Below are 16,319 nucleotides of genomic sequence, written 5' to 3'. Positions count from 1 at the left end.
TGTACTTTCAATTAATTAGAAATGCCTTTATTATTTTAAGCATTAACTGTGTTGTAAGGCATTTAGTATTGCATTCCTTAGTTAATGTATCTGTATGCTTTGATATACCGTTTTTGAAGCAGCTGTTATGTATTCCTTATTTAAAACATATTCTTTGCTCTATTTTAATGCTGGTTATGTATACTCTATACCAGGGTTGTTCAATTGTCAGCACCCAAGGGGATTTAATCTGGCCCCTGTAACTGTCAAGTAGCGAGAAAGGAAATCAGTGGGAATGTACAGAGATGAAGGACTAAGTAGGCATACTGTATGAACACATGTATTACAGCATTAAACAGGACCCTCGATGGGAGGAATAAGGAAGAATTTGTTCATATTAATATTCCCAAATTGGTGTTAACCGATAAACATACATTGGTGGCAACTAGTGTGGCCCTTCATGACATGAACGAATGACAGTTCAGCTCCATATGCAATATATATAACATTTTCTCCTTTCTTTGTAACTGTTGGCCTTCTTGCATTATGAAAAACATAGCATAAGGTTTTAATAAAGGTTCAATCCCATGAAGCCAGCTAAAGACCATCTTTTGTATTGTATTGAATAGTCTAATGGGCTTCATTACACAAATCTGACTATTCTAATGGCAATCATGTGGCTACTTACATTTTGGGGGAATTAATTACAAGATCATTTTCTGAAGGACCTCTGAACGGGTAAGTGTCAAGTGTTTTTTTACCCTTATCCCACCTTGTCACAGAGCCAATAAAGATAATGAGAGGACGGGAGAGTGAGGCTCTGGCTGTGCAAGCACTTGCTGAACACAGAGTGAATTACAAATAAGAGAGTAGCCCGGGGAAATTAAATACCTTCCAAATCTCTGCTCCCCATGTCTGCAGACTAACTTTAAAAAATATTTTAAATTAATTATAGGTGTCATATGGAATTAGGTACAGTGTAACTCTTTTGAAGGCAATCAAACAGCTGCAAAGGATAAATACTGGGCAAGGAAACAGCTTTAATTTGAACCTAAATATAATGTTGCAAACTAATAACATATATTATAGGGGAACACAGACATTGCAATATTTTGAAGGGCTGGGAAATTGGTTCCACTAATAAGGAGAATGAAATAGGTGATTTTAGGGGGAGGGGAGGCTTATTCATTAAAGTGCGATAGTACCCTTTCAGTCAATAGGAGTTTCCATGCAGTAGTGACCAATCTGCAATATCACACTTCAATGAATAACCCTCATTGTCTACAATAAAATATTACCACCCCCTCCTCCTTGCCAAACATAATCTCTTACAATTTCCAGGAGTCACATCAGTGGCGGAACTACCTGGTTCAGCTGCACCAGGGCCCTGACTGTTTAGGACCTGTCCATCCATACTACTACAGCATTCTGGCATTTCCACAGGGCCCCCTCTCTCTTCTCTGCTGAGGTGCCCTAGCTGTGCAGCAGGGGGGCGAGAAGGGCCTTACCCACAGGCAAAGGGAGCCCACCCAGGCGGTCCTAACACCTATGTTAGGCCCCACCAAACGTTTAGGCCAACTTCTGCAATCAACCCCGGGGTGAGCTCCGGCTGGTGTAGCCACAGTCGCTGGGTATGACCCCGCTGCACAGGTATTGGTAAAGGGGAAGGGAAAGAAGAGAGTGGGTGCCTGTGTTTTTTCTGAAAGTGGGCCCAACGGTGAGTAGTACCGCCCCTGAATCACTTCATATAGCAAGATGCTATAAGGAGTCCTTAGAGTCAGGTAAACATAATTTAATAACTTTCATATCAGATTTATTTTTCAGTGGTTCTGCAACCTGTCGTGAAATCTTCAAAGCAGCACAGTATTAGAGTTTTTCTAGCAGTAAAAGCATAAAGGCCCATATTTACTAAGGGGTGCTATGCCACAAGAAGACACGTCACGTCTAGCCCATTCAAGTGAAAAGACCATAAGGTGTATGCCAACACTGGAAGATGTCATGTGGAATAGCAGTGCTTAGTAAATATCGGCCAAGTCCCAAGCTAACTGATAGCAAAATTGCCAATTCTGCCAATAGGGACTCTTCCAAGAATAAAGTGGTACCGGTAGTTTGTCTTTAGAAGGCTTTCACATTCCCTATTTTTGTTAAAACCATAAATATATCAAATCAATGACATAATAAAAAATATATATATTTTTGCTAAACTTATTCTAAGATAAATAACATTTCTTTCACAGATAACAATAACAGGGTGAAACTTATTGCGGACGCTGGTGTACCTGGCTCAGATTACATCAACGCAAGCTATGTTTCTGTAAGTATACAAGTACTCTACTTAACTCTAGTTTTTGCACGTATGCCTGAAACACACCTTTTATATATACCCACTGTATGCATGAATACTTCAATGCTTTCAAATGTATCTTTATGTTATGAAATATGCCTCTTTTACATATTCCTTTATAGCTAGTGGGAATACAGAAATAAAAATGGGAAATTCTGGTTTTGTTAGCTAAAACTGAATATCTAATTGTATTGTATTGTATGTCTTTATTTATATAGCGCCATTAATGTACATAGCGCTTTACAGTAGTAATACATGTGGTAATCAAATAAATAACAGATAATATAAATAACAGATCATGTGAATAAGTGCTTTAGACATAAAAGTAACATTAAGGAGGAGGAGTCCCTGCCCAGAGGAGCTTACAGTCTAATTGGTAGGTAGGGAGAACGTACAGAGACAGTTAGGAGGGAGTTCTGGTAAGTGCGTCTGCATGGGGCCAAGCTTTATGTATCATGTGTTCAGAATATCCACAGTGCTATTCATATGCTTCTTTAAGCAAGTGTGTCTTAAGGTGGGTCTTAAAGGTGGATAGAGAGGGTGCTAGTCGGGTACTGAGGGGAAGGGCATTCCAGAGGTGTGGGGCAGTCAGTGAAAAAGGTTTAAGGCAGCAGAGGGCTTTAGATACAAAGGGGGTAGAAAGAAGACATCCTTGAGAAGAATGCAAGAGTCTGGATGGTGCATAATGAGAAATTAGGGCTGAGATGTAAGGAGGGGCAGAAGAGTGTAAAGCTTTAAAAGTGAGGAGAAGAATGGAGTTTGAGATGCGGGATTTGATCGGAAGCCAGGAGAGGGATTTCATGAGGGGAGATGCTGAGACAGATCTAGGAAAGAGTACAGTGATTCTGGCAGCAGCGTTTAGGATAGATTGTAGGGGAGACAGGTGAGAGGCAGGAAAGCCGGACAGCAGGAGGTTACAGTAATCAAGACGGGAGAAAATGAGGGCCTGAGTCAGAGTTTTAGCAGTCGAGCAACAGAGGAAAGGGCGTATCTTTGTTATATTGCAGAGGAAAGGGTGTAAAGTTTTAGAAATGTTTTGAATGTGAGGGGCGAATGTGACAGTGGAGTCTAGTGTGACCCCTAGGCAGCGTGCTTGGGCTACTGGGTGAATGATTGTAGTTTCAACAGTAATGTGGAAGGAGGTAGTAGGGCCAGGTTTGGGAGGAAGTATGAGGAGCTCTGTTTTAGCCATGTTGAGTTTAAGGCGGCGGAGGGCCATCCAGGATGATATAGCAGAGAGACATTCAGAAACTTTGGTTTGTACAGCAGGTATAAGGTCAGGTGTTGAAAAGTATATTTGTGTGTCGTCAGCATAGAGGTGATATTTGAACCCAAAAGATGTTATTAGGTCACCTAGAGAGAGTGTGTACAGAGAAAAGAGAAGAGGTCCCAGGACAGAGCCCTGGGGTACCCCCACAGAGAGATCAATAGAGGAGGAGGAGGTGTTAGCAGAAGAGACACTGAAAGTACGATGGGAGAGGTAAGATGAGATCCAGGATAGAGCTTTGTTCCGAATACCAAGAGTATGGAGAATGTGAAGGAGAAGAGGGTGGTCCACGGTGTCAAATGCTGCAGAGAGGTCGAGTAATATGAGCAGAGTGTAATGACCTCTGTCTTTGGCAGCATGGAGGTCGTCAGTTATTTTAGTGAGGGCTGTTTCCGTGAAGTGAGCAGTGCGGAAGCCAGATTGTAGAGGGTCTAGGACAGAATAGGTGTTGAGAAAATGGAGCAAGCGAAAGAATACAAGACGTTCAAGGAGTTTAGAGGCAAAAGGCAGGAGGGAGAGAGGTCGATAGTTAGAAAGACAGGTAGGGTCAAGCTTGCTGTTTTTGAGTAATGGTATGACTGTTGCATGTTTCAAGGAGGATGGAAAGGTTCCAGAGCAGAGGGAGGAGTTAAAAATGTGTGTGAGCGTAGGGATTATAGTAGGAGCAAGAGGTTTTAGGAGATGGGAGGGAATGGGGTCAAGAGGGCAAGTGGTAGAGGGAGAAGAGGCGATCAACAGCGACACATCCTCCTCTGAGACAGTGGAAAAAGAGTCAAGGAAGGCAGGAGGAGAGTTAGGAAGAGGTGTAGGATGAGAGGAAGAAACAGAGGGGATGTTCTGTTCTAATTATACAGTATGGAACTATTTGAACTAAATGCTGTAATTAGCTATCCATTGTTATAACATAAAAACTGTTCTAATAATGAAGGTATTAGTTTCAATAGCTTGTGCACCAAGCCACCGGGCACTTTTATTTTTTTTGTTAGTGGCAGTTGTTTTTTAATGTAGTTTTTTTTTTATTGATAAATGTACTTTAGCGCTGTTTATAAGACTGCACTGCAGCAAAACCATGACATGGATTAATGCCAATACAGAGAAACCTCCCATAAAATAAATGTCACATCTTTACATTAAAATATGCATTCTGATATGCGGCCTCCTCTGTGCCGGAAATATAGCACAGTGGGGAAAGAGGACTGTAGAAACTTTGAAACTAACTACAAATTAGAAATCAAAGAAATGCAAGAGTTATCACATTTTACACAAAGCATTGGCATACCTATGTAACAGTAGCTTTCTATATTTCTGTCCACTTCAGGGATATATTTGTCCAAATGAGTTTATTGCTACCCAGGGACCTTTGGCTGGAACAGTAGGAGATTTTTGGAGAATGGTTTGGGAAACTAGAGCAAAGACCATTGTAATGCTTACACAGTGTTTTGAGAAAGGAAGGGTAAGTGCATTATTACATACCGTATGTCAATATAATAGCTCCATATGTCAAAATTAATACATATAAATATTTGGAAAAAAAATAGAAAATATTTGCTGATGTGATGCTTAGAATGCAAATTGACACCTAATTCTTCGCTTAGATAAGGTGTCACCAGTATTGGCCAGAAGACAACAAACCAGTGACGGTTTTCGGAGATATAGTGATTACCAAAGTAGTGGAAGATGTCCAAGCTGACTGGACCGTTAGGGACTTAAAAGTTGAAAGGGTAATGGCATTTTTTTACATTTTACAATGATAACCATTATGCAAAAAAAGCCGTTTCTAACTGAAACATGCTAACTTCACAGAAATGAAAAGTTCAGTCCGCGCTCTGGCTCTTTAAGCTTGGAGTGTTGGTCCCTCTCAGTTCTCTTGCTGCTTCTGTGTTTATGAGGTGTCTCCCCCACCTCCAAATGTGGTCTCCACCGGAACCCCGATGGTGATACCAATATCAGCAAAACAAGAAAAAACACAAAAGCGCACCAAGATGAGAGATAGATATTGTATTAGCAACAAATAATAAAATTAGTAACTTACATATAAAATTTCTTTAATAATCCCCGATTCTGGTGTCTATCACAGGAGTAGGGCATCACATAGGAAGTATGAAGGGTAATCTCAGTTCTGAGAGATCAGACCCGCGCGCTGGGGCTGTCTCTGTTTCCTCTCCTGTCCTCCACGTGTGGTAGCGTGGTGCGGAGTGGGGCGCGCATGCGCAGGAACCGGGGCCTTCAATAGGTGTCCTTAGGATGCCTGTCCGTTTTTGATAGCATAGAAACGATCGGAAATAAGCAGGAACGGTACACTTGAGTGTGTACTGGTGGTAGGTAGTAAAACCGCCAGCCACAACAGTCGCGACGCGTTTCGTTTACCAAAGTAAACTTCTTCAGGGGTCCTTTATAGGTCTAATTCTGTGCGTCATTGGTTAATACCTAATGGCTGCATGGCCAATCAGGCTCATATACTGATAGGGGCGGGCCACATTAAGAAGACCTCCCTGTTAGTGCATTTGATCCAGTAATGAACTACACTAATTAAGTATATATAAGTGTAAATAAAAAGGTAAACAGACCTTAAAGGGGAGCCAAAATCATGTGTCCCAAATAGTCAAGTGCAATAAAATATGCATAATAGTAGCATAAAAAACAAAGTATATGTGCATACTGGATAATTTTTTTTACAAACCCTTTTTTTCTACCTTTTCTTCAATTCTTCCCCTCCCTCCACCCACCTTTCCATTTGTTTTATTTCCCATATTTTAAAAGTTATTTATATGTCATTTGATGTTGTTATCCAGTATGCACATATACTTTGTTTTTTATGCTACTATTATGCATATTTTATTGCACTTGACTATTTGGGACACATGATTTTGGCTCCCCTTTAAGGTCTGTTTACCTTTTTATTTACACTTATATATATACTTAATTAGTGTAGTTCATTACTGGATCAAATGCACTAACAGGGAGGTCTTCTTAATGTGGCCACCCCTATCAGTATATGAGCCTGATTGGCCATGCAGCCATTAGGTATTAACCAATGACGCACAGAATTAGACCTATAAAGGACCACTAAACAGGTGCCCCAGATATTGCCTGAAGAAGTTTACTTTGGTAAACGAAACGCGTCGCGAATGTTGTGGCTGGCGGTTTTACTACCTACCACCAGTACACACTCAAGTGTACCGTTCCTGCTTATTTCCGATCGTTTCTATGCTATCAAAAACGGACAGGCATCCTAAGGACACCTATTGAAGGCCCCGGTTCCTGCGCATGCGCGCCCCACTCCGCACCACGCTACCACACGTGGAGGACAGGAGAGGAAACAGAGACAGCCCCAGCGCGCGGGTCTGATCTCTCAGAACTGAGATTACCCTTCATACTTCCTATGTGATGCCCTACTCCTGTGATAGACACCAGAATCGGGGATTATTAAAGAAATTTTATATGTAAGTTACTAATTTTATTATTTGTTGCTAATACAATATCTATCTCTCATCTTGGTGCGCTTTTGTGTTTTTTCTTGTTTAACTTCACAGAAAATACCATGTATACACACATACTGTATACAACATTGTATGTTTTGTACACAATATTTTTTTTTAGACATGCCATGTGACATGAATTAAACAATCAATATAATGTTTGTAAAACCTTTTGTATTTTGGTTTTGACATGGGAAATCACCAACAGTAAGAAAATCATCCTAAAAACAATTAAAGGGTAACATGATTCAGACTGTTAATGCATTTCTAGAAACCGAAAGAACTCTTTTCATTGCCAGTTACTGTAAAACCTGTGTCTTTCTGTGACTGTTGTTTATGCTAGCATGGAGATTTTATGATGGTCCGTCAGTGTAACTTTACTACTTGGCCGGAACATGGAGTCCCCGAAAACACATCTTCTTTAGTTCATTTTGTGAAGATGATTCGAGCAAATAGACCGCATGAAAATACACCAATGATTGTCCACTGCAGGTAAGCAGGACTGTCAGGAAAGCTTTGTGTGATAATTGATTTGGACCTAATATGAATGGATCATGAAATGATCACCTGTCGTTCTAAGGAAAAGGAAGGAATGAGAATGGCACTTAATGGAGAAGGAGATAGATTTGGGTAAACTCGCACAAACCTAGAAAAATTAATTGAGGAGTGTTGGATGTATTTTAAAGAGAAAATATTAATGGTGCAGGAGAAATTCTGAGGCATCCATTTTATTTAAACTGGGATATTACCAAGGTACCGAAATTCAAAAAGAATCTAGAGAATCCACAAAAGAAAAGTATAATGCAGTAATGCACTGAAATATATATATATATATATAATGTACTGTAACATGTAGGTTCGGTAGTAAATAGTGGGGAAGTCTAATACCTTATAATACATAGAGGAATACAGTATCTAGTAATTGTTTTGGCCGTTTAGTTTTGACAAAAAAAAAAGTTCAAATGGGAGCAGCTATTATATATTGTTATCAGCTATTAAATCCACTGGATTGGTCATTAACAATCAATGTTGGCTATCACACTTTAGTGAATATTATACCTGAACACCAGTGTTAAATAAGGAGAAACTCAGGTTAAAGTTAAGATGGGCGTATTTAAATAAATCAAGTTGAATGAAATACAAGAAAACTTAGATTATTGAAAAAATTGGTTCAATATACATTTGAACTTGTGGAGAACTACAGTAACAAAATATTTGTAGTTTGCCAAAGGGCTCATATTACGCATGAAGTTGAAAAAGGAAGTCAAACTCCTTGAAAATTATAGGACATACTGCCCTACCTAGATGCCTGGCAAACTGTTGGTGCCAAAAGTGACAAAGAAAATGCTAATACTATTGTAGACATGCAAATCAGACTGGTCAACAAGGACTTCTAAGATGAAAATCGTGCCAATTAAACTTAAACCGCTTACATATACCTACTTTTTACCAAATCTATTCTATAGGAAAATAAATATAATTCTTTTTATTACAATGAAGTGCATTAAAAGTGCAATTTTACAGACTCAAGTCCCTGACCTGAAGAGCTAGATTGAGCTAGAGGCGGACAGTGTGATTCACATAGGAAGCTACTGTAGCAATGGGTTCTCCCACCTTTCAAGAGCCATTCTGTGTCCTTCTCTGAAAAGAGATTCTTTTTGAAGATTGTTTATTTTATTTATTTTTAAATATAAGTTTTGTTTCAGTACCAAGCAAAGAAAGCCATTACACCTCCACGAATGATGAAGCATTCGATTGATTGTGATACGTGTACATTTTAGCAAAGCATTTGACATTGTCTAATATTCCATCTTCCTGAGTTAGAAAATGTGGTGTGGATAAACTGGGGTGAAAAACTGTCAGAAAATTGTATTCAGAGTGTTAAGTAGTTCAGTGTTTAACTGAGACGGTACAGTACTGTAGCAGGATTCTATGTAGCACTCACTAATGACTTGGATGAGTGAATTATGAGCACAGCTGTAAAATTTGTAAGTGAAAGAAATGACTGCAGGAAGTTTAGAAGACATTCAAAATGACCTTGCAAAACTGGAGAGACAGTCTGAAATAGACAGGGCGGAATGTAATAAGGGCAAAGTAGGGAAGAATAATGCATTGCACAGTTAATAAATGAAGACTGACTGCTTGGGTATCTTTCCATGTCACATGGCGGCAGTGCATGCAATTTCTTATCTGACCAGTATGCTGCTTGTCACAGTATCATAAATATAATACAATGTACAATGTATTTGTTTGCTGTGCATCTCAGCATTCAAATATTAATTGTGTCTACGTAGAAGCTGATAATAGTATGAGACGGGTTGATGCACTTCTAAAAATATGCATATTTCTTTTCAGTGTGATCTTAGGCCTAACTCAAATGGGGCAGAATATTGGAAATGCAGAGATATGAAATCCATAAGACTGCTCTATTGAGTTAATCACAAATTATATCACAACATTTGCTCTGGTAAAACCCCAATTTGATTCTCAGTTAGGACTTTTTTGGCTAAACAGTTTCACACAAATCTGCAAACTTTTACTTCTCCTAAGTAACTTTTAAAACAACAACTACATTTGAATTGACCGTTTTGTTGACGTAGCCAGACATTCCTGTTTTGTGATAGAATTTTTGTTAACCATGTAGAGTTCAATTTCTATATGACAACGTTTGTAACGCATTCACCTTTTCATCCATGCACAAAGCTTTAAAAACTTAGAGTCAAATTAGTCACACACTAACTAGTGCAGTGAAACACAGATATTTACTGCCACACATCTACAGTTAAACATAGGGGTATCATAGAAGTGATAACAGTGCTTTGATGCATAGCAGTGCATTTATTTTCATTTCTGCTTGTGGTGTTATCTGGTGTAAGAAACGGGTAAATAACCTTTTACATTTGATGCAGATAAATGACCAGAGACGTTTTCACCAACACAAAACGTCAATATTGTTAATGTTACATTAAGAAATAAAGGAAAGTGACACACTATTTTATACTTCCTATTACAATATACTGTATAGATTGCCTAATTCTTCCCATATTCCTCCTGTTGATCCTTTCCAAATACAAAGCTGGTGTACGCAGGGCAACAAAATTGCAAGTACCTTGGTCTAATTAACCTTTCAGACTAATTTCTAAAATGCCTTTCTTAATAAAAGCAGCAAAACAGGCTTCATTGTGTTTCCATTTTTTTTTTTAAAGCAAGAGGTCTCCAGAACTGAACTGTGTTAATTTCAGCTTCGGGAAATTGCTTTCCTGCTTCCAGAAATACTTAGCTGCATAAGTGCTGCCGGTATCCCCGCAAAGTTTTAATGTCCTGGTCACGCTGGCCAATAGGAAGCCGCATCGGATGACGTCACGGCTTCCTATTGGCCCGCGTGACATTTAAAGCCATCATTATGTTAGGCACACAGGGCCTTATTCAGAAAGCCTCGATAAGGCCCTTATCGAGCACTTATCGACCAAAATGGCTACTTGTATTCAGATAGCCTCGATAAGTGCTCGATAATAGCCTGTATCGACGCAAAATGTTATTGCTATCAGAAATTCGCCGACTGAGCAGCGATCAGCCCCTTATCGACCATTTTCTGATGGTTGATAAATTCGCGCGATTCAGAGACCCGCGAGTCGGCTGTCGTGGCATATCGCAGCCCATCGCAGCCCTAAAAGGCGGTCTTCTCCCCAAATCCAATTCACCACAAATTTGTTGGTCAAATGGTGGGGAGATGCCTCGATGAGCAGCGATGTGTCGGGACTTAGAAAAAATCAGGCCCCTTTCCGGCCTCGGATTGATGCCGGGGGTCTCCGGAGCTGATAGCCATTAATAGCAGCTCTGCCCCCCCCCCCACCCCGGCATGCATCCGAGGCAGGAAACATGCATGTACAGCAACTTCATTACCTTAGCGGCTAACCGCTAAGGCAATGAAGGGGTTAAACACCCGTGCCAAGCTTACTGTAAGAAACATACAATACAGAGGCTAGCGGGGGTGGGTGAAGGGGGAATTTGGCCCTTAGTGGCTGTTTAGGCATTGCGGGGGGGGTTGCGGGGGGAGTTAACCCCTTCATTACCTTAGCGGTTAATACTGCTAAGGTAATAAAGGGGTTAACCCAACCGCTACCCACCCGCAAGGTCTAAACACCCATCCATAGGGCTAATACCCCCTTCACCCACCCGTGAGGCCTAAACACCCACCCCTGACTGACTATACCCACCCTATACCCATTGAGTATTATAGGGGTACATCATACCCATATAATAATAATATGGGCATGATAAGCCTCTATAGCACTCAATGGGCACCCTAATGACAATAAATTAATACACAAGAAACACAATAATTAAATGTAACTAAACTCCAAAAAATCACACGTCACTAAATACAAACAGTAGCCAGCTAATCCAATCAATAGCAACATCAACAATGAATTAATTAAACCATTAACCAATCTAAGATATGGAGAAAACAACTAGGTCACGCTATATCCCACAGTACAATGGCATCCTATGATATAACCCTGACCCCCAGTCAGGTTATGGAAATGGAAAAAAGTTATATCTGTGGCGCACAACACTGTAATTGTCAATACAATTCTGATAGGTAATTAGAAATATACAACCAGAGCCACGGAAATCGCCCGTCCAAATGGATGCTCCACGTGATAAGGGTGAACATGTAAATATAAAAAAATATCAAATCATAGCATAATACTGTATAACATATAAACAAACAAACAACATACACCACTTAACAGACGCTGAGAACAACAGGTGACTACTTACAATAACATTTAATATGGCGTATCATTAATATCATAAAATACACTAAATACACATAAAATAGCACATAAAAACATATATAAGGTTCAGGCAAGATTCTCCAACTCGGGTGGGGGTACCTGCTTACCGAAAACAAGATGGTATCAGGGTATGGATAATTTAAAGAGTATCCCCTCTTATATATGGCTGCTGCTGCTTACATCTGGGCTCAGACGAGTGGTCTCATATGGGCAGGGACAGGCTCCGTCTGTAGTCAGCACCATCCACACACGGCAGAAGTTCCAGGGCAGCACACACAGATACTTCCTGGTCTCACCCCACCAAACACACCATACAATGCAATGGTGAAATGCCGAATATTCCTACGCCAGCGTTCTATTGCCCACAGCTCGCAGCTCACAGCTTCAGAAGGGTACAGCTCTCACACCCGAGTAGTAGGGACCTCACAGAACCACCCTACGCGTTTCAAAAGTCTTGCTTTCTTCCTCAGGGGTAAAAAGTAATGAAAAAATAGTCCCTGTAAGTCCCGGTATATGTAGTCCCGATTTAAACAGACAGTGCATCCTTTTGATCTTGATCATGCGCAACTGCTACCATGTTTTTATATTTACATGTTCACCCACATCACGTGGAGCATCCATTTGGACGGGCGATTTCCGTGGCTCTGGTTGTATATTTCTAATTACCTATCAGAATTGTATTGACAATTACAGTGCTGTGCGCCACAGATATAACTTTTTTCCATTAACCAATCTAAACTATTAATTCCGAAACCAACTCAAAATGAATAGTAACACTAACCAATGTAAACAATGAATTACTCCAACATTAATGAATATAACCATTAAAACTCCTTAAAATAAATTAAAACAATCTCTGAAGTAACCATAAAACATATTAGCTAACATAATATTACATTAAGTACAAGCGAACACCACTCGCAAACCTTTAATTACATTAAGCATGAAAAAACAAACAATAACATCCACATAATACATGAAATGCAAAAAAGCAACACCAGTACCAATCGATAAATGCCCCCCAAATATTGTCATAAAGAGATACCGATAAAGAGGTACCGATTAATATATTATCAGTCAATGTGCCTCCCCCAAAAAATCAAAAAACACATCCAAAGATTAAACCTGTAAAAAGAGACATTTACAAACACTGAATATATTACTTACCATTAGAAGCGGTGGCCCTCTGACTCCCGGGGAAACAGGAAGTTCACGTACCTTGAAGGCCTCCAACAGCATCCGATGCCATCCGCCATGAAGATCCGGCTCAGGTACCCCAATCTTCTTTTTTCTTTCTTTAATCACCTTCTTCTATATTCATCTGTAACCATTTCTTGTTCTTCTTTATCTTCTTTCTTCATCTGTCAATCCCAAATACCCCATGTTAAATCCCAGCCGATGCTGTCTCGTCGGCTTCGTGGGCTCAAATGAGGCGTCACGGCCTTAAATATGGCTTGTGACGTCACATTTACCCTCAAAATGTTTAACAGCCACCTGATTGGCTGTTAAAACCATGTGCAGACTTTAATTTTTTTTTTTTGCCGTGAATAGCTTCATTTGCCTTTAAGATGACGTCACGAAGCCGGCGTCAGATGGTATTTCAGCCAATCAGATCGTGGGAACAAATGCCACACTCTGATTGGCTGAACTAGCTTGTGACACAGTGGCCATCTTGGATTTAGTGACGTCATGTTAAAGGGAATGATGCCAGTCAATCGGAATGGCTGTGCTTAATTTCCCTTTAACGTGACGTCACTAAATCTAAGATGGCCGCTGTGTCACAAGGTAGTTCAGCCAATCAGAGTGTGGCATTTGTTCCCACGATCTGATTGGCTGAAATACCATCTGACGCTGGCTTCGTGACGTCATCTTAAAGGCAAATGAAGCACAGCCATTCTGATTGGCTTGCATCATTCCCTTTATGTGACGTCACGGCAAAAAAAAAAATTGAAGTCTGCACATGGTTTTAACAGCCAATCAGGTGGCTGTTAACCATTTTGAGGGTAAATGTGACGTCACATGCCATATTTAAGGCCGTGACGCCTCATTTGAGCCCACGAAGCCGACGAGACAGCATCGGCTGGGATTTAACATGGGGTATTTGGGATTGACAGATGAAGAAAGAAGATAAAGAAGAACAAGAAATGGTTACAGATGAAGATAGAAGAAGGTGATTAAAGAAAGAAAAAAGAAGATTGGGGTACCTGAGCCGGATCTTCATGGCGGATGGAATCGGATGCTGTTGGAGGCCTTCAAGGTACGTGAGCTTCCTGTTACCCCGGGAGTCGGAGGGCCACCGCTTCTAATGGTAAGTAATATATTCAATGTTTGTAAATGTCTCTTTTTACAGGTTTAATCTTTGGATGTGTTTTTTTATTTTTTGGGGGAGGCACATTGACTGATAATATATTAATCGGTACCTCTTTAGGGTACAGATTAATACATTATTATGACAATATTTGGGGGGCATTTATCGATTGGTATTGGTGTTGCTTTTTTGCATTTCATGTATTATGTGGATGTTATTGTTTGTTTTTTCATGCTTAATGTAATTAAAGGTTTGCGATTGGTGTTCGCTTGTACTTAATGTAATATTATGTTAGCCAATATGTTTTATGGTTACTTCAGAGATTGTTTTAATTTATTTTAAGGAGTTTTAATGGTTATATTCATTAATGTTGCAGTAATTCATTGTTTACATTGGTTAGTGTTACTATTCATTTTGAGTTGGTTTCGGAATTAATTGTTTAGATTGGTTAATGGTTTAATTAATTCATTGTTGATGTTGCTATTGATTGGATTAGCTGGCTACTGTTTGTATTTAGTGACGTGTGATTTTTTTGGAGCTTAGTTACATTTTATTACTATGTGTCTTGTGTATTAATTTATTGTCATTAGGGTGCCCATAGAGTGCTATAGAGGCTTATCATGCCCATATTATTATTATATGGGTTTGATGTACCACTATACTACTCAATGGGTATAGAGTGGGTATAGTGAGTCAGGGTGGGTGCTTAGGCCTCCCGGGTTGGTATTGGGTCAGGGTGGGTTAACCCCTTAATGACTATAGCGGTTAGAAACCGCTAAGGTGATTAAGGGGTTAGGGGCCATTAGAATGTATTTATTTTGTATATATGCTTTCTGGCAACGGAGGATAGAGGGACCTGCTGTTGTGGTAAGTATAACTTTATTTATTTACTTTATTTATGTATGCTAATGCAGTGTTTAATAATGGGCAAATAATCTATTATCCATATCTGGATAATAGTTATTTTGCCCATTACTGTACTGTATGGGTTTGGGCGGAGGGGGGGGGGGTGTATTGATGTTTTTTTAAATATTTATTAATATACATTTCTTTCATAGTGTAGAGGTGCAGGGGGCCTCCGGAGCTGAACCACGTTGGTTTTATGTCTGGGGACCCCCTGCTTCCCGAGATACAGGCACCTTTATGGGGTGCCGGTATCCCTCTGCATTGAAATGTCCCGCGTCACGTGACCGGGACATTTCCTTGCATAGGAGATACCGGCACCCCATAAAGATGCCTGTATCTCGGGAAGCAGGGGGTCCCCGGACATAAAACCAACGTGGTTCAGCTCCGGAGACCCCCTGCACCTCTATACTATGAAAGAAATGTATATTTAAATAAATAATTTTCGGGCGACATTTCAGCTGGGAGAGGCGGCTCTCTCAGAGCCACTCTCTCTGCAGCAGAAATGAATTGCTGGTTTAGGCCTTTTCAGAGGCTCGATGCTCTCGCTGGCAGCAACTCACCCGTTTTGGGCATTTTGCTATCACTGGTAATCGAGCCTTTCTGAATACCGTGATAGCAACACCCAAAAAACAGTCATTTTAAATTCCCTGGCGATTTTTTTTATCAACCCTCTCTGAATAAGGCCCACAGTCTCTCTGACTGCAGAGATACCGGCACCGCTACGGGGGTATCTCTGGAAGCAGGGGGTATCAGGAGTTGAAATTAAAATAGTTCAGCTCCAGAGACCCCCTACTTTAATCCTTTAATGAAAAAATAAAATAAAAAATGAAAACAGTGCAGGATGTTCTGCTACTTTTGTAACAGCACAATTGTGACTTTTTGCCCTAAATCATAGACCACCAAGTCACATGTGGTTCTTTTTGATCACAATACTGTACATGTACTTTTGTTCCTATGCACATTGTACAAAGGGGATGGTACCAAAACAGTTATGACGCAAAGCACTATTTCCCAAGACTACATTTGTACAGGCCTTTATTTAAAAATAATAAAATGTATACTCAATGTGGTAGAGCTGTGTAAGAATTTAGGATCATGTTGTCATAGGGGCTTATTCTAGTAGCTTTGAAGTTGTCATTGCCAAACCGCACACAAGAAGCGGAATGAAATGTGAGAAAAACCGGTATTCTCTATTGCAAGTCACTTCTTCTATACCGCTTCTAAAAATAAGTGA

The 16,319-nt window shown here is 40.1% G+C and overlaps 1 protein-coding gene across 3 annotated transcripts in view; it reads left to right on the top strand.

The window, feature by feature from the left end:
• Positions 1-16,319, top strand: part of PTPRQ (protein tyrosine phosphatase receptor type Q) — a 363,399-nt gene that overhangs the window by 317,715 nt on the left and 29,365 nt on the right. For all 3 annotated transcript variants that reach the window (XM_075600515.1, XM_075600513.1, XM_075600514.1), the window contains 4 exons: positions 2,217-2,293; positions 4,909-5,043; positions 5,186-5,311; positions 7,413-7,561. In XM_075600515.1, the coding sequence (XP_075456630.1) occupies positions 2,217-2,293; positions 4,909-5,043; positions 5,186-5,311; positions 7,413-7,561 (487 nt within the window). The remainder of the gene's footprint in view (positions 1-2,216; positions 2,294-4,908; positions 5,044-5,185; positions 5,312-7,412; positions 7,562-16,319) is intronic.

Source organism: Ascaphus truei, chromosome 5 (assembly GCF_040206685.1).
Source record: "Ascaphus truei isolate aAscTru1 chromosome 5, aAscTru1.hap1, whole genome shotgun sequence".
In the NCBI taxonomy this organism is placed as follows: domain Eukaryota; kingdom Metazoa; phylum Chordata; class Amphibia; order Anura; family Ascaphidae; genus Ascaphus; species Ascaphus truei.
The sequence above is the reverse complement of the archived record's forward strand: the minus strand, read 5'-3'. Positions and strand labels throughout refer to the sequence as shown.